Below are 22,915 nucleotides of genomic sequence, written 5' to 3'. Positions count from 1 at the left end.
GAGTAAGAGTTTTGAAAACATCCATATATAACCATCATTGAAAGACAGAGCATTTTGAAATTGTTTATTGACGGTAAGTGATGTTACTGTCAGATCCAATACAGTTGGCTGCCTTATATTTACAAACTCTCCATTACACTGTGTCTCAATAATAAAACAATTGGTTGTCAAATGCTCTGAACAAACATACAATCCTCCAACACAATTTGGGTTGTCATTTAAAAATAAACACTGTATACTGTATCCAGTGTAGACAGCGTCAGTGATTATAATGGGTTCTATTTGCTTTTGGCGCAATGCTCTCATCCACTGTAGTCAAGTGTCAGCCGTTAAGTGACTGAATGCCAGTGGGCGGCTCCTATGGTGCGATGATGTAAAACTATTCATCGATATCTTGCTTTAGAAGCAGTCATATACAAATGTGTTTGTCTGTGTGATGTCCCAATATCATAGAATATAATATCATATTGTGAATATCACAGTGAATAGAGATTTTTTAATTGAGAATTGTTTTTCTGCATTAGTTAAAGGTGCCCTATAATCAAAAATTGAATTTACCTCAGCATAGTTGAATAACAAGAGTTCAGTACATGGAAAAGACATACATTGAGTTTCAAACTCCATTGCTTCCTCCTTCTTATATCAATCTCATTTGTTTAAAAGACCTCCGGAAAACAGGCGAATCTCAACATAACACTGACTGTTACGTAACAGTCGGGATCATTAATATGTATGACTAGGGATGTCCAGATCCGATCACATGATCGGAAATCGGGCCCGATCATGTGGTTTCAGACTCGATCGGAATCGGACATTACCTCCCGATCAGGACTCGGATATATATGTATAAGGGGTGCAACGGTTCTCCACTTACAGACCGCACTTGCACTGCGGTCCATCTCGAATGACGACGCATCTATTGGTTAATATGGTTTGTTTAAAATAGCAACGTGGAATACAGACAGAGTTCAGATAATGTATGTTTCAGTCGATGGATGCACAAAACGTTACAACAACGATAATCAGAAAGCGTGGACAAAACAGTCACTCTTTGTAAACTGTTAACTGCGAGTGCCGTCTGCTCTCATGTCCAGTCATTTACGCCGTCATCACCCGGGTGTTGACACACGTTGCACACGTTGCTGTCTGTATTTAAACTAACTCTTTTAAGCCTTGCTGATTTAAACCTTAAAGAACAAGACGCGAAAGAGAACTCGCGCGCGCTGTGAGAAGATTTGTGTGCGCTCATCCGAAGCGCGCACACGCTTATTCCAGTCAGCGCGCAAATACTGAGTTCTCTTTCAAGTCTTGCGCTTCAGCAGACAAATTCATACAAACATTATGTCAACATGCCCGTCCTAGCGAGTATCCTAGCAAACATAGTCGGTTATGTCTTAAATGAACGTATATTAGTCGAGAAAGACAGCGCATGTGTAACAGTATATGAACTGGATCGTGCATGTCTTAAAGGGACATCAACTATTCCTGCTGCCTGTATTTAATGTTAAATCAAACAACAAAAAACAAAGAAATCACTCACTGCTCTTGACTGAATAGTTTTTGTAACTTCAATAATGATTAATCTTTATTTATTTTATACAGTAAAGATAATATGCAGTGATATTTTATATTTGATTACTATTTGAAAACCGAATACCTGAAAAACCTGAAAAGCACTGTTCCTGGATCTGTTTTTTCGCTCTTCTTTATTCTTTTTTATGTAGGCTATTAAGTATCGGATCGGGACTCGGTATCGGCAGATACTCAAAATCAAATGACTCGGACTCGGACTCGAGGGCAAAAAAACGTGATCGGGACATCCCTATGTATGACCCAATATTTGCATATGCCAGCCCATGTTCAAGGCATTACACAAGAGCAGCCAGTATTAACGTCTGGATCTGTGCACAGCAGAATCATCAGACTAGGAAAGCAAGCAAGGACAATAGCGAAAAATGGCAGATGGAGCAATAATAACTGACATGATCCATGATTACATGATATTTTTAGTGATATTTCTAAATGTTTCGTTAGCATGTTGCTAATGTACTGTTAAATGTGGTTAAAGTTACCATCATTTATTACTGTATTCACGGAGACAAGAGCTGTCGCTATTTTCATTTTTAAACACTTGCAGTCTGTATAATTCATAAACACAACTTCATTCTTTGTAAATCTCTCCAACAGTGTAGCATTAGCCCGTTATCCACAGAGCATATAGCCTCAAACTCATTCAGAATCAAATGTAAACATTCAAATAAATACTATACTCACAGGAATCAATGCATGCATGCAGCATGAATGACGAACATCTTGTAAAGATCCATTTGAGGATTAGCTGTGTGAACTTTGTTTATGCACTGTATAAATGCACTTATAGTCGAGAGCTCAGGAGGGCAGGGAGCGAGAGATTTAAAGGGGCCGCGCAGCCTGAATCGGTGCATAGTTAATGATGCCCCAAAATAGGCAGTTAAAAAAATTAATTAAAAAAAATCTATGAGGTATTTTGAGCTGAAACTTCACAGACACATTCAGGGGACACCTTAGACTTATATTACATCTTTTGAAAAGACATTCTACAGCACCTTTAAGGTAATAGTTTATTATTATTATATTTGACCACGCCTTACTGACTCAGAGCAAACGAAACCAAACGCGATTTGCCACGTGACCTCAGTAAACAAGCAGTAAAGCAACTATACAGCACTAAAATCAACTAGAAACGACAGCAAAACACTTACAGTATGCAGATCCTCTTGTAGCTTCAATGATTCTCTCTAATGAATGCTAAATAACAACTGTTTATATACTAAGCTGGCTTTGACCACGCCTTACTGACTCAGAGCAAACGAAACCAAACGCGATTTGCCACGTGACCTCAGTAAACAAGCAGTAAAGCAACTATACAGCACTAAAATCAACTAGAAACGACAGCAAAACACTTACAGTATGCAGATCCTCTTGTAGCTTCAATGATTCTCTCTAATGAATGCTAAATAACAACTGTTTATATACTAAGCTGGCTTTGACCACGCCTTACTGACTCAGAGCAAACGAAACCAAACGCGATTTGCCACGTGACCTCAGTAAACAAGCAGTAAAGCAACTATACAGCACTAAAATCAACTAGAAACGACAGCAAAACACTTACAGTATGCAGATCCTCTTGTAGCTTAAATGATTCTCTCTAATGAATGCTAAATAACAACTGTTTATATACTAAGCTGGCTTTGACCACGCCTTACTGACTCAGAGCAAACGAAACCAAACGCGATTTGCCACGTGACCTCAGTAAACAAGCAGTAAAGCAACTATACAGCACTAAAATCAACTAGAAACGACAGCAAAACACTTACAGTATGCAGATCCTCTTGTAGCTTCAATGATTCTCTCTGAAATGTGAAATGTGAAATTAGCTGCCATGCCAAATCATGCATACAGTATGCTTGCTATTCTGTTCAAATTATTAGTATTTTGTGAACGTAACTGCTTTAATAACAAATAATTTATCATGAGTGTTTATGCTGGGATATGTGTTGGTTGTTGCTAGGTGACATATAACTTGAAACTATTTCATGACATTCTTTTTAAATGTGTTTTTAAAGAGGAAGCACATCTCCTTGCCTTACTCCGGAGTTGGTTCACCCTCCACCTACTGTATATGCTCGTTGAGTTTCTATTCGTGACCAACCTGAAAATCTACCTTTATTCGGCTCCCAAAAAAATAATCTCTCCCCACTCATATAATCTCTCAAATAAACAGCTAAGAGCAGTCACATGAGCTGCAGAAACGCTGATGAAACTTGCATCTGATCATTTGATTAATCTGCTGATCCTGAGCTCAGACTGCAGGCGTCAGTCCAAAGACCATTAGACTCACAGACAGTCTATGCATGTTGCCAAAATGTTAAGAGCTTTCGGGAAACAAAAAGCTGATTGGCAGACTTTACTTAAGATCCTTTTGTTTGCTTTAACAGGTTGAAATCAGTCTACCTCGATAGAACGCTGCATTTACAAGTTACCAGACTGCTACAATGACACCTTTGACCAAGAACTTCTTACTGCATGTCAAAAATTTTACTCACCCTTATGTTGTTCCAAACCTGTATGACTTTTTGTCTTCTGTGAACCACAACGGGAGAAGTTTAACAAAATGTTCACGCTGCTCTTTTCCATAGATGGAATGACTAAACCTGTGAAGCTCCAAATTTGGCCAAAATAAGTAAATAATATTAACATTTGTGTGATAAACAGAGCCAAATTCACAATTTTGTACAGATATGGTGCATCAACAGTGATGCCAGTGTGAATGAGATTTGAGAACTACAGGGAGGGGAAGACTAATAATTTAATCAAACTCATGTTCATTTCTCTTGTGCTAGGAAACATCTCATTCTCATTTTGTGGACATAATCAATAAACATTTTTTCTGCTCTTTTCATGTTTACTGCACTTGAGAATCGAGTACAGCTCTGCTTCAGCTACTCTACTCATATGCTATACAGACACACACTGGCTGGAGGAATATTTATCTTTATATGTGCTGTAATATGGGCTGAGAACGTCTCAGGTTACTTATGTAACCCTTGTTCCCTGAGTAAGGGAACGAGACGCTACATCAATGACGTGATGGGAACCCTCTGTATGATGTGTTTGTGAAGCACCTCTGTATCCAACCAATGATGCGACAAGACGTCAGAGGCGGGTGATGTCACGGACCAGGAAACTATAAAGCATACCCGGAACAAAGAACGCTAGCTTCTGGAATATGTCTGAAGCAAGACGCTCACAGGTATGCAGGGGGTACGGCAACGAGACGTAGCATCTCGTTCCCTTACTCAAGGAACAAGGGTTACATCAGTAATCCAAGACGTTCCCTTTCATGGGAACTATCGACGCTACGTCAATGACATGATGGGAATGCTATCCCAACTATGCCGTATCACCAAGTACCTGTCTATTATCTTGTAGAACTGAGGCACCCGGAGTAGGAGTTATGTCCAGGTTATAAATCTGCCCCCACATTTAGATGCCCTGGGATATAAGCTGCTTTTACTGAGAGGAGCTTTCCCTGGGCCTACAGGAGGATCCGACGGGCCAATTTGTAAAGTTGACGAGACCGTAGACCCCCCTGATGGTTGATGTATGAGACCACCGACGTGTTGTCCATGCGAACCAACACATGATGGCCCCTCAGGTCTGGGAGGAAGTGTTTCAGTGCAAGAAACACCACCATCATCTACAGCCGATTTATGTGCCAGGAGAGCTGATGGTCCTCCCATAGACCCTGAGGCTTTTTCCACATGACCAGAGCACGAAGGCATCGCCGTGTGACTTTGATCATGCGAAAAGGATTTCCCCTCTGAGAAAACCCCTTGGTCCAGTGCAGAAGGCCAAAAGTAATCACGTTGGACGCAGCTGCCATCAGACCCAACAGTCTCTGAAACTGTTTTACAGTGAGTGACTGGCCTAACTTCACCCCATTCACTGCTCCGAGAATGGAACACGAGCAGGAGACAGATGTGCCTGCATCGTAGTGGAATCCCAAACTACCCCTAGATAGTTGGCAATTTGACTCGTAACCAGCACACTCTTTTTGGCATTGAGCCTCAGCCCAAGCTTTTTCATGTGCAACAGAACAACATCTCGATGTTGAACTGCAAATTGTTCTGTTTGAGCTAGTATCAACCAATCGTCGATATAGTTCAGTACGTGGATGCCCTGGAGTCTCAGCGGAGCCAGAGCATCCACGCACTTTGTGAACGTGCGGGGTGATAATGATAGGCCGAAAGGAAGAACCCTGTATTGGTAAGCTTCGCCCCCGAAAGCAAACCTGAGGAACTTCCTGTGAGAAGGATGGATGGATACATGAAAGTATGCATCTTTCTGGTCTATCGCCACAAACCAGTCCTCGGACCTGATCTGTGGGATAATCTGTTTGAGTGTAAGCACTTTGGACTTTAGCACATGTAAATCTATGATCGGACGCAACCCTCCATCCTTCTTCGGAAAAATGAAGTAGCGGCTTTAGAAGCCTGACATTTTGCTGGGAGGAGGAACCCTCTCTATAGCTCCTTTTTGCAAAAGTGTCATAACCTCTTGTTCCATAACCAGAGACTGCTCTGGGGTCACCACTGTGGGAAGGACCCCGTTGAACCTGGGCAGACGAGAACCAAACTGTATTCTGTAAACCTGTTCTATCATGAGCAGCACGTCGGGAGACGTTTCTATTCTTCCATAAATTCTACTAAGGGAACCAGTCTCTCCAGACAGTCTAACCCGACTGGTTTATGGTGCTTTTTCAGCGGCCGATTGACTTGGCCGTCTCCTTGGTGGCTCGGAGAGCTAGATCTATCGCTTTCCTGAGCTCTTGAATGAACTCAATTGTTGCTTCCCCGCTCTCGTTTATTTCCCCCAGCACGTCAGCCTGATACGCTTGCAAGATTGCCATGGTGTGAAGGCCAGCTGCAGCCTGACCTGCCGCCGAATAAGCCTTGCCCACCAAGCCCGATGTTGTCTTAAGAGGTTTGGTGGGCAATGTTGGGGTCTTGAGGGACGATGCGGACTCGGGCGAGAGATAGCTTGCAAGCGTCTCTTCAACCTGAGGCATCGCCCCATAGCCGTGGTGTTTCAGCCCCATGATGTAACTGTATGTTGATGTTTGTGGGCTGAAAACATGATATTGCACTGGTCTATTCCACGACCTTGACACCTCGGTGTGGAGGTCGGGAAAGAACGGCAGACCCCGACGCTGGGGTAGTGACCATGCGGGGAGGAAGCGCTCATCTAATTTACTTTTTGACTTTGTCTCACTCCTCTCTGCGGGCCAGTCTATATTTAGTTTAGCGACTGCCCTGGTCACCACCTCCATCAGCTCCTCATAAGCTGGATGGCGGTTCCTCATCACCAGCCTCGACGCTCTCCACATCAACCTTCTCGGAGGAAGATATATTGAGCGTCTGTGTCTCGCTGCAATGCCCTCCTCAAAGAGCGTGCGGCACAACCTCAGCACTCTGAGAGTGAGCCTTTCACAGTGTACACAGACAGCTCCCTCGAGAGCTGCCTGTGCATGCTCAACTCCCAGACACATTACACACATCTCGTGTGTGTCCCCACCCAAGATGAACCGAGTGCAGGGAGGCACACACTTTGTGAACTGCTGCTTGGTCTTTTCTGCCATTTTATATATATCTTGTCTTATTTGTGCTTTGAAACTCTTGTCCTTGGACGAAGAGATCAATGTGTGTATATATATATATATATATATATATTGCTGAAGACAACAGAAGCTAGCGTTCTTTTTTCCGGGTATGCTATAGTTTCCTGGTACGTGACATCACCCGCCTCTGACGTCTTGTCACATCATTGGTTGGATACAGTGGTCTTCACAAACACATCATACAGAGGGTTCCCATCACGTCATTGATGTAGCGTCAATAGCTCCCACAAAAGGGAACTGAGCACATCAAATATGGTAAATGGAAGCAAAACATACTTGCTTGACATGCAAGAGCAAACCTCACTGGTTCTTGCAATTGGTTAAACAACATCCTCTCCAGAGAACATTGAACAGATTCACACATGATGTATCATGTTTAGTTAGTTGCATGTGTTTTCTTACCATATATGGTGAATTCACACAATTAACCAGCTTTTTTACAGTTTGTGAATGTTTCATGATTTGGCTCATAATCACTCGGCTTGAAACCAGCTCTCTACATCAGAGAGATGTCTCTGAGGAGGGGATGTCCACATTCATCCATCTCTCCTCAGTGCTGAATATCATGGCCTACAGTCTCCCAACTGATCGTCACACTAAAGTTCAAAGGCAAATCAATGTCTGCATAGTGACAAGATTTTCACAAATCCCTTGATTGATGACCCTTGATTATGTAGTTGATTTTTTTTTTTTTTGCTGTTGAATTCCATTATTACTCAGAGCATATTTGAACATCAGTGAATTGCAGATCAAAGTTAATCTAACATGAAAATGAAGCATGATACTCTCCATGAAACGAGCACTAGAGAGAAGTAGTAATGATGCTTCTCTCCACTAGAGCTCTCAGATCTATTATATATGTCTCATGATCAACAGTGATGTGGCAAGTTTAAATATGCTGAAAGATTTGAGTTCTTTGAGTTCTTAAAGTTCATGTAGAAGAATGTTCATGTAATCCAACCAATCATAATGCTAGAGTAATCATATTTATAGGGTGAATTCCATCTGGAAGTGAACATCCCTATGCCCTACTCACTCTGAAGTGGTAACTCATAAATTATGTTTTAATAACAAAATTCGGGAGGAGCAAGTTCAGATAATTAACCTAATTATCACAGGTGGAGAGCATTCAGTTAATCAACTCAACCAATGTCAAAAGGTATAAATTCAGCAGACTGACTTCTGTTCATCTCAGAGTTTATCAGCATCCCTCCTCCACCCCATCTCCTCACTTATAGTTCTATCTACTTTTACCACACCGGGGGAGTACTCTGGGTTTGGGCTAAAATTCTGAGCTCGGAGCCCTCTCCCCGGACAGCACACCAAATACGCATAACTTATAGCATAACTTTACTCTATTTAATTATATGGATATGTGAACTCGTGAATATAGCCATTTGGAGCACACTTGGTTAAGCAATGAAAGACGATGTCATCAGAATGTTGCCATGGCTACTATTAAACACTTTCTTACCTATGAATCTTATTTAGATTGTTTAAATATTATTGCATGCATTATGAAAATTACACACACACACACACACACACACACACACACACACAAAAAAAAAAAAAAAACTTGAAAGTGATCATAAATGGTAAAATTACCTTGAAATGATTGCATGTACCCATAGCTAACAGTCTTGTGGGAGGGTGCTCAATGGAGGGGTTAAGTTGCTCACATTCATTTAATGACTTCCCACTTCAAGGGTGCAAAAATGCCTTTTGGATTTCACTCCAAAAATTTGTGCCTACCTCAGGCCTGGAACAATCCTACACCCCAAACCTAAGTAAGTCCAGGGGGGGCTAAAACTTGGATCAAACTCTCCATTATAGACAACAAACCAGATTTGGATTACATTAATGTGTGAACATTATTTTTTAACATTTCAGATTTTAATATACGTTTCACTTTCTGAATTTGAAACATCATCATGTTCCTTCAAAGGCTGTGAACTCACATGGTGTGCAGCAAACACAACACTGTCATGAGTAGTGTTGAGTGAACAACTGAATGAGTAGTTGTCCCTCTGAACACTAAAAATCACTGTTCATTCTCCACTCAGATTCTCATCTCCTCTTGTAAACGAATAACAACATCTAAACACAGAACACCCTGACTGTGAGTGAAATAGCAGAGGTCTTTGTGGTGTTATTGCCTCATAGCTCAAGGAAGAATCAAATGAGATTCCTCAGATTGGAGTTAATGTGGTGAAAATAAGCCTGTGTTTTGTTGCACCAACAAAACTTCAGAGACTCAACAACAGACAAGCCACATTTGGTGTATGACTACTCACCCCTTACCCATTACCTTAAATATATCAATGTTCCCACTGCAGTATAGCAGGTGTAGGCGAAGGATGTAGGAAACCCTGAGGAAGAGCAGTTGATCTGATCGAAAAGCTTCTGGAGTCTGTGATCAGTAAACCGGCCCACAGTACACCTGTCCTGAGAGCTGCAAGATGATTGTTTCTACACCAGCTTACAGATAAACATGGCATGTCACATGCCATAGTTTTTATTATAAGTCTTGTGAGTTTTGAGAACATATTTTATTATAATTATTTAATATTTTATAATTTGGTGTCACAAGCTACTTATTATGGAACAATAAAAAGTTATAGATACACTACCATTTGGAATAATTTTAAAAAAGAAAAAAAATTAATACTTTTATTCATCAAGGGCACATTCCCATAGGAAAGAAAAATCAAAAGTGAGATCTCTTTAAAGGATTAGTTCACTTTCATATAAAAATTTCCTGATAATTTACTCTCCCTCATGTCATCCATGTCCTTCTTTCTTCAGTCGAAAAGAAATTAAGGTTTTTGATGAAAACATTCCAGGATTATTCTCCTTATAGTGGACTTCAATTAGCCCCAAATGGTTGAAGATTAAATTACAATTTTTGCAGCTTCAAAGGGCTTTAAACAATACCAGACGAGGAATAAGGGTCTTATCTAGACATGGACATCTTGGATGACATGGGGGTGAGTAAATCATCAGGACATTTTTTATATGAAAGTGAACTGATCCTTTAACATCTCAAATGTTTCTCCTAGACAAAAATGAGGTTACTTTAACATCAAATGGAGACTTCTGCTTGAGTCTCCTGCTTCTCACACTTGTTTCCTGAGACAAAAACTCTAACACTCTCACATTGGTCTTCTTTAAAGTTTTAGAAGAGATCTCAATAACATTACACACTAGCTGGGTTTCCATCCAAATGTGAAGGAAATCTTTTCAATGTTTGCCAAAAAAAGAAAAAAAGACATGTGATTTAGGTGTGCTTCTATCAAGTTGTTTGAGCTGATAACAGTGGTATTGGTAACATAGTAACCAGTAAATAAAACACTGTGACCGAGCATTCATGAAGGGTTCGCCTGAACACTTACGAATAAAAAAAAAACAATAAACGAGAGCAGTCTGAACTGTTCTCAACTTTATTAAGCGTCACACACATGAGAGGACAAGCCCGAAAAACCTGGGTGCATGACCCTATCCACAGCAAGCCCCGATTGGAAAATGCATTGCACACACACATATACGAAGAGCGCCAGTACATCTAGAATTAATGCATCATAACAGAATCCAACATAAAGTTTTCTGTTACAGCACCATCAGCGGAAACGGACGATTACGATAGACATTTAATGTTTAATGTCACTTAAAACACTTAAAAGTTTAATGTTCGCTACGTCAGAATTTATTCAGCAAATGCATTTCCATCTCCCATTATTCGCATTAACCCTTTTTTTTTTGCACAAGTCAAAAACCACCTCAAGTGAGTGTAAAAACGTTTTTGCAGATTATGGGATTTTTATTCGACATTTGGCATTTCCATCACTCATTTCTGATGCGATACTTCAAAATGTGCATAAAAACAGGGTGATGGAAACATAGCTACTGTGCTCAAATTTTTCTCCTTACCTAGAGACTCTGGAATGCTAACATTATCCCATTAAAAGTTCAGAAGAGATCTCAATGATATCACACATTGTGCTCAGGCTTTTCTCCTCAGCTATAGTCTCTGGTGCTCTCACTCTTGTCTCCTCTAAAGTTTAAAAGAGATCTCAATAACATCACACACTGTGTTGTTTTTGTCTCAGGAGACAAGTGTGAGAAGAAGTTTAGTGTAGACAGTGTTTTTTGCACAATGATTTTAGCAGAGGTTATATAACAACCATGAAGCACTGGTATTTCATTTTTTTTTTTTTAAAGAAAGTATTTATCTTAGACTAATCATCTTACACTTGTCTAATCCATTGTATGGAATATGCACTGCATATACAATGTTGGGCATTGAAGATACATTTCAAAAAGTAACCCTTCATGTTCTGAAATGTATTTAAATGATAGTTTCAGTATTTATTAGTAAAATGTAAAATTTAACATGTTTCTCCTCAAATAAAATGGAAGACATCTGGGTCTGGTTGCAAAAAGCTCTTAGATTAGTCTTAAAAGTTAGACATCTTTTTTTTTTTTTTTTCTTCAAGCCTGGTAATAACTTTTTTAAAGTCAGTTACATATAAAGGTATATCTGTTTAATTTGAATTGGAAAAGTAAGACTGATTGCCTTTGGTTAACTGCTACTTAGTTAAACTATGCTATGTTTATGCAATTTGCACCAGAAGACAAAGCTGATACCTATATGAGAATCACAACTAAGTCTCATGATCTTAGAAAAAGCACCCACTGAAAAAAATTTTTTTTCATCAGGGTTAAGTCAAAAGTGACAATAAAAACATTTATAATGTTACAAAAATTTCTATTTCAAATAAATGCTGTTCTATTGAACTTCATCAAAGAATCCTGAAAAAAAAAATCACAGATTCCAAAAAATATGAAGCAGCAACAATGATGTTAAGAACCATTATTAATAACTGTGCATTAATAATAATTGGTAATAATTACACACTAAATCATCATATTAGAATGATTTTTGAAGAATCATATGAAACTGAAGAATGGAGTAATGGTGCTGAAAATTCAGCTTTGATTACAGGAATAAATTACATTTTACAATATATTAAAATAGTTCTATTAAATTGTAGTCATTTTTCACAATATTACTTTTTTATTGTATTTTTGATCAAATAAATGAAGCCTTGGTGAGCAAAAGTTATACCTTTCAAAAACATAAAATCTTGCAATTTAGTTTTGCTTTGTGTCAGTTGTGCCAGACTAAGTGGTCAAAATGTGATCTTGTGGACATCATCTCACACCTTACCCTCAAAATACCCCACAGATCATTTATTATACCATGTTGTAAATGCCCATTTTTGAGTGGAAAGAAAAACATGCTGTTTTCGTGCATGTATCTTTAAATGCAAATGAGCTGCTGCTCCCCAGCCCATTTTCCAGAGGAGGGTGGAGCCTGTATAGCTTGTGCCTCTGATACTCTGCCAAAACCTAACAAAACATCCATTTGGTTTTGATTAACATCTCTATTGCAACCACGCTCAAGTGACATTGCAGTTCTTAATCATCATGAAATGTTATTATCTGCATGTGTTTTAATATCAGTCTAAACTTCTCATATATGGTTTTCTGAGTGCACACACCTGAAGCGTGTGCACAGAAAGTTAGCTGTCAGACAGCGTGACCCATGAGTCTTTTACGTGTTATTGCACTTAAACTGTCAAATACACAAAAGATTATGACAAAAATACACAAAGTTCACATAAACAGTCGTTAGGTTGTTAGGTCTATGCTAATAGGGCAGAGTCCAACAGCAGTCATGGGCGGGGCCTAATCATTTGTGATGTCACAAAAGCTACAATCTGCAAAAAGCTTGTTCTGAGACACTGCTTTTGATTTATGGGGATTGGGGCAGAAAAAAAAGAAGTGAGTGGATTTTTATCATTATAGGGTGGTTGTGTACACACACTGCTGGCACATGTTTATGTTCAAATACCACGTAAAAGTGAATTTTGCATAATAAGTCCCCTTTAATGTGCTGTGAAGTAGAACATAAATAACAAAGCTTCATTCTTGAGTCCTGGAATCACTTTCTCCTCATTTATTTTATAGTTTTTGTAACGATTTGTACAGTTATTAATCGATTTATGGGTGGGATATTAATATAATAATTCATAAAGCTTTATGAATTATTATGCACATACCGACCCAAGGGGGAATTAACCATATATGGCGAATTAATCACAACGAATTGTAATAAATTATATATATGATTAGTTCTGGTTTAATAATTATTTAGAGAAACTGTTCGTTTGTCCGGCAAACTAGCTCCTCAGAATGTTGTAAAAAGGAAGGTCTGTTCTCTGGCCAACGAGAAAAACTTCCTATTCTAGCATCCAAACATAAAGCAAGGACATAGGATCGAAACGTTAAAATGACCTGGTCTTTGTGGAACGAGCAAGAGAACAAAGATTTAATATATATTTAATATATGAAAACTACTAATACATAGGTTATACGTATATACAAATATATACAAAAGGGAACGTAGAGACAGGAAAGGAAGGAAAGAGAGAAGGCAAATAGCGAAACCTAACAGTCCTGGAAAGCCAGCATAGAAATCAGTTTCATTATCTAGGATTCCCAAACGGTACTTGCATCAGTTTGCTTGCGGGGTTTCAGGTCAGTGCTGCTGCAGTTCATTGGCTTCTTCCATTTCCGCGGGAGGGTTTGAACTGAGGACGTGAAAGTTAGTTTCGCCGGAGAGGTGGTGGTCCCGTGATGAGCGCGATGGAAGCGCGTCGCCGTGACATCCGGGAGAGACGTGCGTGAGTGATTCAGGGCCGTCAGGAGAACACACAGGAGAATCCTGGTGTTCTTTTTTATGACAGATAGGTCGACACACCTCCTTGAGGTGGAGTAGCTAATGACATTGATGCAAAGTTGGCGGGCAAGCTCTTTCTTTGTCTTGTCTCCAAGCTGAATTTGCATACTTTCCGACTATCAGATCGGATTTCGAGATGGAGTACTTTCTTCACAATATCATTAAACACATAGAAGAATGCATTTGTCAGCTATGTGACATATCTCAGTGAATAGCTCGAGTCCGGAGCTTTACGGAGAGATCAAACTCGATAGATCAGAAAGGCATATAAAAGAAGTTATAGTTTACAGACAAAATTCCATCATTAAAATGCACACTAGCACAAATACACTCATTTAACCCTCAGGGGTCTGAGGATTTTTGGGGCCTGGAGAAGTTTTGACATGCCCTGACATTTGTGCTTTTTTCAGTTATTCACAAACATATTAATGGAAAAAGTGTCATTACACTGTATTCAGCACAAACTAGGCTACAATAATATTTGAGGAACATGTATGTACATGTTTGTGTTTTTGAAGGAATAACGTTTATGCATGGTTATTGAAAAAACAAAAAACTTAAATCACTGAAATAAAGCCAAAAAATATATATTAAATCTTTGTTCACAACACTTCTGGGTATTTGAGGTTGTAGACTAGAGTTTTTGCTTCAAAATGTGGTAAAAATTATGCTGCCTGCTTGTTCATATAAAACAATAGAGAGATTTAAATTTTCTAAAACATCTTTGGTCAAGAAACACAGTATGCGTGGAGGTGTGAATAATCATGAATAATGGATGATTCTCACCTGAGAAGACAAAAGAATTGCATAAAGAGCTCTAACGAGCTACATAAATAATGAGCTCTTTCAGTCAGGTAGGCTGTGAAAAAACCCTCTGCTGATCATGTCTCAAATCTCATCATGGTGTAAATCAAACATACAGAAAAAATAGCAATACTGTGAAATATTATTACAATTTAAAATAATGGTATTCTATAATATTCTTTAAAATATAATGTATTTCTGTGATGCAAAGTGTCTGAACAATTATGTTACCTCTACTGCATTTCATATAGGCTTTTAGCTTAAAAGCATGCACATTTGGAGAAATACTGATGGATTCTCATATGTTTGTCAATTTTCTATACAGAGGAGTAATATTTATTCAGGATTTATTGTCATTACTGGATACTTTGTTTTGAATTCATACTTAAAGCCGGAGGGCACTCTGTACACCTTTAGTCCACAAATGCCTGAGCACTAAAGAAGAATAGGCAATCCAGGAAATAACTGAACTAACAGAGGCCAGAGATCACTAACTACGGCTATTCAAAACACTTTTCAAGACAATAAATACACGATTGAGATGATGAATGCAAGTATTGACTCTGAATTTACGTCTGAATAGTGCTGGCTCCATGGGTGTGGCCGCATTAGCGGATAATGATCTGAATCACGGATTTCTGACATGGCTCTCTTTTCATACAGATTACATAAACACAGAATGTTTGTTTTCGATTTGACTTACACGATTTAAAACCTGACATTTCAACGTTTTTTTAGACATAAGTCTATTTTTTTTGTCATTAGTATTCACTAAGTTACAGTTCATTTTCTGAGAACTATCAGATTGGAGTTCGTTCAGAGGGAGACGAGAGATCACGCATCATGTTAGTTTTCTTTATTTTACAAAAAGCACAACATTTTGTTGTTACTCTGAGTGTATACAAATAAAAGAAGATATTCCACAGATTAAAATGGTGTATAACTCTTAATTGTATGTGCAACATTAACGGAGTATTTTGAGTCTCTTTCACACAGGTTCGAAAAAAAACGTGGTGATCACGCCGGCGTGACCGCCGACCCGAGAGTGTTAAACACTAGAAAACATGCATACGCTCGAAATACATGATGGATATTTTTCAGCATAGTTGTATTTTACATATACAGTCAAAAATGTATGTTTGTGTGTTTCTGTATGCGTTTGTTTGTGTGTGGTGTGTGTTGGAATGTGATCTGGTCAGTCCCTGGGGGATGCTCCTTTTGAAGTCTCCAAAGTTGGGAAGTTGGAGTTTTCTGTTTTACTTCGGAGGGTAACAAATGTGTCAGAGTGTTTGTTTTTCTCTAGACCGGCCGGAGCCGAGGTCAGCTTACAACACAGTCCAGCATGCGAGAAGCATCCTGAAGATTCCAGATTTTATTGACGGTCCTGATACGTGTGCATATGCTACATTTTAGTGGAAATGGGCTTGAGATTGAATGTGAGCTGTGAAATACAGGAACTGCTCTGCTTAAGTGCAGGTCTAACATGCTTTAAAGGATTAGTTCAGTTTGAAATTAAAATTAGCCCTAGCTTTACTATCCCTCAAGCCATCCTAGGTGTATATGACTTTCTTCTTTCTGATGAACACAATCGGAGGTATATTAAGAAATATCCTGACACATCCGAGCTTTATAATTGCAGTAAGTATTCAAATTACGAAAATAACGGAACTGGTGCCACGTCTGTTCCGTAAGTTGAATAAGGAAGGTGTAGGATATAGCGTAAGCTCCATCAACTGTTTGGTTACAGACATTTTTCAAAATATCTTCCTTTGTGTTCAGCAAAACAAAGAAATTCATACAGGTTTGGAACAAATTGAGGAAGAGTAAATGATGACAGAATTTTCATTTTTGGGTAAACTATCCCTTTAAAGACATTATATTATCTGTTTCAGAGCGGCTTCATATTTGAAATTCAAGTTGTAATTGTAATCTAAATGACTGATTCCTGAAATCCTGAAAAATATGACTGTTTTTCCTGTTTAACACTGTAAAGCTGCTTTGAAACTATCTGTATTATATAAAGCACAATATAAATAAACGTGACTTAACACTTTCTCCTCTTACTCTTCCACATATTGCAGAGGCTTATACACTTCCTCCTGTCTGTGCATGACCCATCTCATGACTGGACTTGTACATGTTTCATGGCAGCTTTAATGCAGCATAGAGGTTTACTGTGTCCCACTAGGGTCACTTATGCTTGTTTTGCTTTCTATTATCTAAATAGATACCAAATACAAATTTGTGCTTTTCAGAGATGAGTCTGAATTAGAGTTTTGCTCTGGAGACACTAGCTGCTTTATACTGGTTGCAAAACATTGGCCGACGCTGACGACTGCATGACTGCAGCATTTATAAAAGGACCACTAGAGCCCAGAGCCAACTTTCCATTTACATCCTGTCAGCAGACAAATGACCAGAAAGGCTTGTGAGATAAGTTGCAGACATCAGCATCTATCACATTATGAAACTGCTATTAACTGCTAGAAATTAGTCATAGAACTTTAGCTTGAGAATGTTCAGCTTTCCTTCATTAACAAGATCACTCTCTGAGCTTTGTTGCAAGCAATTTAGTGTAATTCACTCCTGATAATCAAAACATCATAAGATATTAGGGGGCTAAGGGTCGTTAGGGGATCCCTGATTAGCTCTGTAAGTGATGTAGAAGTGTCTGAACACTGCAGGGAACTCGCTTCATCTTTTTGGAGGAATGAGGTAGATTGTGATTGCTCACGTCTGGAGTTCTGGTGTAAAAACAAGGGAATTACACCACAGTCCAGTGTTAGTCAGTCACTCAAACAGCAACACAGCATCAGTAGTGACGTGCTGGAAGAAGCTTTTAGAGCAAAATGTATGAGTATAGGACAGGTCAGAATAAACATGTTAATATTTGACTCTGAGTGTCAACAAGCACATCACACGCAAAGAACACTTACAATATAATACTTACTGTTTGAGACGTCACATGGTGAGTCATTGAGTCTAACGCATGGGATAAACTAATAATCATAATGCACACTAGGGGGGAAGAATAATAATTTTTCCATAAATTGTAAGTACAAAATGAAAAGCATCATGAGGAGTTATGACTACATCAGCTGTTCACATCTAAGGGTGACTCAACTGTTCTGTTTTAAACAGGATTGCTGGATGAGAGAAAGAAAATGACTCAAAAACAGACAGGTCTTAAACAACATCACAAACTACCACAAAGCTTTCACACAATATTGTTCAGTTGCAGTTTTACAGATTAAATCTCTCTGCAATACTTGATTGTATTGGTCAGTAGTGGCTTCTCTGTATGTTTGCCCATAACAACAATAAACTGTATAATTGGCTGTTGCCTACATACTGTAACTGTAATAATAATAATAATAACATAGTAAATCAAAACCAACTCAACTCATGTCCATATATATATATATGTATTGGCAGATAGCTAACTGGAAAAATGTACAGTTAGGACCTGCTCAGTTGGGGATTACATTGCAGTAAAAAAGTTATAAAGGCACTTGAAAGTTTAAGCTGAGTTTAAGTACAATATATAGGATGAACTTTTTTCTCTCTCTTTTTTTAGAAATAAATTATTGAGCCATTAAAAAATCTTCAAATAAAGATTTACGTCATGTCTATGTCTATAGGTTCATCTACTATGCTTAAAGACACGCTACTTTCAAAAATATGGCTCGTAGCATTATTTAAATGTATCCTTTTTACATGCATTCATGAAAATAATTTATTGCAGAAAGCAACATTCTGAAACATCACATAAACACTAATGCCATCCTTATTCCATTTGAAGGATGTTAGTAGTGTTTAACACACCTGGATTTCTACCAGAGAACAAGGCTTATGTGGTCATGTAAATGCATAAGCGGTATTCTTACAAGTTTTTTAAGGGTACACGTGTGTGGGAAAACACAGGACAACTAAGGTAACAGAAATGTGTGGAGAAAGCTGCTTACTGGCCTTTCTGCTTATATATGTGGGTTAACAGATCTCTCAAATACAAAATATGGCACACTTGGAGGTTTACCTGTGTGAGGTTGAGAGCACTTGCATTGAAGCTGCAGAGCTGATAAAAGCTGATAAAAATTCTGATGCCATACAGATGTTCAGTTTGCACAGCTGTGCTCAGCTTTGATGGCTTCTCTCTCAGGCCAATCCACTATGTATCAAATAATATCCGGAGTTAACATGGTCTCTTTGTCTAGCCACTAATATTTCACATTGGACTAGACAGGGCTGGTCAAAAATTCCATTCAATGAACTTGGCTAGAACACAGTCATGTCTTGCTTTCCAGTACATATCTCATACCAGTGGCGGCTCTGACTCACATAGTGCCCTAGGTGAGATCAGACATGAGCAGCAGAAGTGAGAAAAGGCAGGGGAGAAAAAAAGCACAGGGAGCTTCTCAGAGAAGTGAGTGAAGTGAAGTGAAGCCAAGTGTCCAAGAGCTGCTGCCCTTGACTCTGTATCAGCTATGCAAGGATCTACCACTGTCTTATAAAACACAAAAATGACAGTGAGCATTATGTGTCAGACACACTGTATAGTCATAAGTATGTGGACACCCTAGACTTCTTCTGAACATAATCAGCTTTTCCAGTCGTTTTTAATGCTACTTCCTACAGTGGCATTTTAGATAATTCAGTTTTCTGTTCCAGCATGACAGTAACTGATCCCAGCAGCCCCATAATCAAATTTACTGAAACTGCACTCTCTTACCTCAGTACACTCTTACAAGTGTATGCTCCCTCCCACCAATGACAGTCACTAAATGAGTGACTTGAACAGAGTCCCAGAGTCCTTCAAAGTGAGCTACAAATTTGCTTTCCAAAACCTTCACCCTCTCAGCTCTTTGCTGGTGGAATGAACTGAGACCATCATAACGTTCAAAAAGCAGCTCTCCTGCAAACACTTTCCACTTCACAACCTATAAACACGTTCTACAAAAAAAGTCTGCATTTCACATCTGCTCTAGCTTGTTTCCTAATCTAGTTTTTTAATTAACCTGGCATAGTATACTATGAATATTGTTGGCTCTGCGGTGAATTCCTTGTTAGATTACACATTTATAAGTTTTGAATAAAAGTCTCTGCTAAATCAGTGGCTCCCAACCCTGTTCCTGGAGTCACACTGGTGAGCCAGACCATATTACCCACTGGTACTTTTGGGAGCAGATCCCTGTATTCATGATGAGCATCTAGTGCAGGGTTCCTCAAATCTGGCCCTGGAGGGCCACTGACATGTTGAGTTTAGCTCAAATCCTGATCAAACTCACCTACCTGTAACTCTGAAGACCTTGATTGGCTTGTACAGATGTCTTTGATTAGGGTTGGAGCTAAACTCTCCAAGGCAGTGGCCTTCCAGGGCTGGATTTGAGGAACCCTGATAGTGGAAGACCTTCCCAGAAGAGTGAAAGCTCTTGTAGGGAGAGATTTATGCTTTTTGTCATGATAAACAAGCACGTATGGGTGATTGTGTTTGGGGGTCCACATTCTTTTGACAAGATGTAATTTCCATTTGAAACTGAGTGTTAATTATCAAGTCACTAAAATATTCAAATTGCCTGTTGTTGTTTTCTTCTATCTCTCTGCAGATGCAGCAGTTGTTCTATGAGAACTATGAACACAACAAGAAAGGTTTCATCCAGGATCTTCACAGTAGCAAGATCCACAATGCCATCACGTTGCACCCTAACAAGCGTCCAGCTTATCAGTACCGGCTGCACAGCTACTTGCTCAGTCGCAAGATCTCTCAGCTGCGGTACCGCACTATTCAGCTGCACCGTGAAGGTGTCACCATGAGCCGCCTAAGCAACACTGCGGTGCAGTGGGAGGACCAGCTACTAGGGGCGCCACCTTCCTACACACGCTACCGGCCCACAGAGCGGGAAGACGTCATCGAGTGGGATTTTTTTACCGGTAGGCACCTGTTTTCTACTAGTAAGAAGCAGATGCCCCGTCAGGGCCTTGGAAACCTGGTCCGCTCAGCTCTGGAAGACACAGTGCTTCAAGTGATGGAAATGATCAATGAGAACTCCAAAACTCGAGGCCGTGTCATAGACTTCAAAGAGATCCAGTACGGCTATAGAAGGGTGGATCCACTTCACGGTGCTGAATACATCCTGGACCTTCTGCTGCTCTACAAGAAGCATAAGGGTAGGAAAGTGACAGTGCCAGTACGGAGACACGCTTACCTTCAGCAGTCTTTCAGTCGGCCATTCTTCAGCGAGGCAGAGGAACTGGATGTTGCTGAACTAGAAGACACCATCAATGGTGACTCTCGTTCTCTCTCTTTCCTCTCCAATTCGCTCAAGATCTTCTCTTCCTTCCAGATCTCAGAGTCCACAAAAGTCCAGAGTCAGACAAAAGTCCACTTCCTTGTACCGCTCACCGGTCGCTATGAAATCTTTGTACGTTACATGGAAAACTTTGAGAGAATCTGCCTGATCCCCAACCAGAACGTGAAACTGACCATAATCCTGGTTGACAATGATACAAACCAGGATAAGGAGAGACACCTAGAGCTGATAAAGGAATATCACAACAGATATCCTAAAGCAGACCTGTCTATCATACCTATGACAGGAGACTTTTCTCGAGGACTGGCCCTTGAGATGGGCTCCTCTCAGCTGAGGAACAACTCACTGCTGTTTTTCTGTGACGTGGACCTGGTCTTCAACACTGATGCCCTCCAGAGGTGTCGTGACAACACCATTGAAGGACGTCAGGTGTATTTCCCTGTTGTCTTCAGTCAGTATGATCCCAAAATTGTCTATGCTGGTGACCCTCCAGAAGACAGCAACTTTGTCTTTACCAAGAAGAGTGGATTCTGGCGAGATTATGGATTTGGTATCAGCTGCATATTCAAAAGTGACTTGCTTAGATCTGGGGGGTTTGACACCTCAATACAAGGCTGGGGTTTAGAGGATGTTGATTTGTTCACTAAAGTCATCAATTCTGGCTTGAAAGTGTTTCGCTCTCAAGAAGCTGGTATTGTGCATATTTTTCATCCTGTCCTCTGTGACACACATTTAGAGCCCAAGCAATACAAAATGTGTGTGGGGTCCAAAGCAAGCACTTATGCATCAACAATGCAGTTGGCACAATTGTGGTTGTCCAAACATTTAGGTGTCGGTTATAACAGGACTTCCTCCTGATGTTCCGACCTTTCCCCAGCAATCACTGGAGTTTACCTCAGATCTGCAAAAGTGCAAACAGCAAGGCATTCACTGTACGTGTGAATAATTTTAGTGGTTCTGTGTGAATGTATGTCGTATCAAATGAGTACAATCCAATTCCTTTAGTGCAACTTTCAAAAGTTTTTCCTTGCCATCTAAAATGTTGCAGCATCTTCCAAGTCTGAAAAGAAGGTCACTTTGGAGCTTATGCGGTAATTTGTTTTCCATCTTTTTTTCCGCTCATATCTTAAAGAGCATGTTTTGCCATGTGTTTAATAAGGTCCTAAGGACTAAGTAAATTGGTGTTCTTTGTATGTCATTAAATAGAAACAAGCTAGTTTACATTGCAGTGGTTATAAAAATCATAAACAAGACAATAATAATAATGTACAGAAAGTGCCACAAATGTGCTTTAAATTTTCTCGCTGGGGAAAGTGCAAGACAAATTGAGTTCTCTGATTTATACAAGGAGAAATATTATACCTTATTTCAGTATTTTTTAATGGATGTGAACTGTTTGATGATTTTGTTTTTCTACCAAAAATTGCTCAATGATATTATGGTACTGGTTACCATGTGACATCTATGTCTTTGTTGTTTTTTTCTTGTGTGCTGCAATGAACAACTTACTCTTTTTTTTCTTTTTTTTTTTTTTTTTTGCTTTGTGGCTTTAATGATTTTTCCATTTGCTGGCAGAAAAATTCAGTGGCATTGAAATTATTTATAATAAAAACATTTAAATGCATACTTGAAATGTATCTGTCTATGGTTTAAATTATTTATTTTCTAAACATTATTTCCTTTATTCTTGCTTTTAAGTCAAATGTTGTATGAAAAAATTGTAGGCAATGTAGGTTTTAGACATCCATCTTGTACAATGAATGATGCAATTTTCAGAAA

General features: G+C 39.2%; 1 protein-coding gene across 2 annotated transcripts in view; it reads left to right on the top strand.

Moving 5' to 3' along the window:
* The window catches only part of chsy3 (chondroitin sulfate synthase 3), a 121,282-nt gene extending 98,582 nt beyond the window's left edge, over nt 1-22,700 (top strand). For both annotated transcript variants that reach the window (XM_067395739.1, XM_067395738.1), the window contains one exon: nt 20,432-22,700. In XM_067395739.1, coding sequence (XP_067251840.1) covers nt 20,432-21,994 — 1,563 coding nt within the window. In that variant the 3' untranslated portion in view covers nt 21,995-22,700. The remainder of the gene's footprint in view (nt 1-20,431) is intronic.
* The last annotated feature ends 215 nt before the right edge of the window (nt 22,701-22,915 follow it).

Source organism: Chanodichthys erythropterus, chromosome 10, assembly GCF_024489055.1.
Source record: "Chanodichthys erythropterus isolate Z2021 chromosome 10, ASM2448905v1, whole genome shotgun sequence".
Lineage (NCBI taxonomy): Eukaryota > Metazoa > Chordata > Actinopteri > Cypriniformes > Xenocyprididae > Chanodichthys > Chanodichthys erythropterus.
This window is presented reverse-complemented; position numbering and strand designations above follow the sequence as displayed.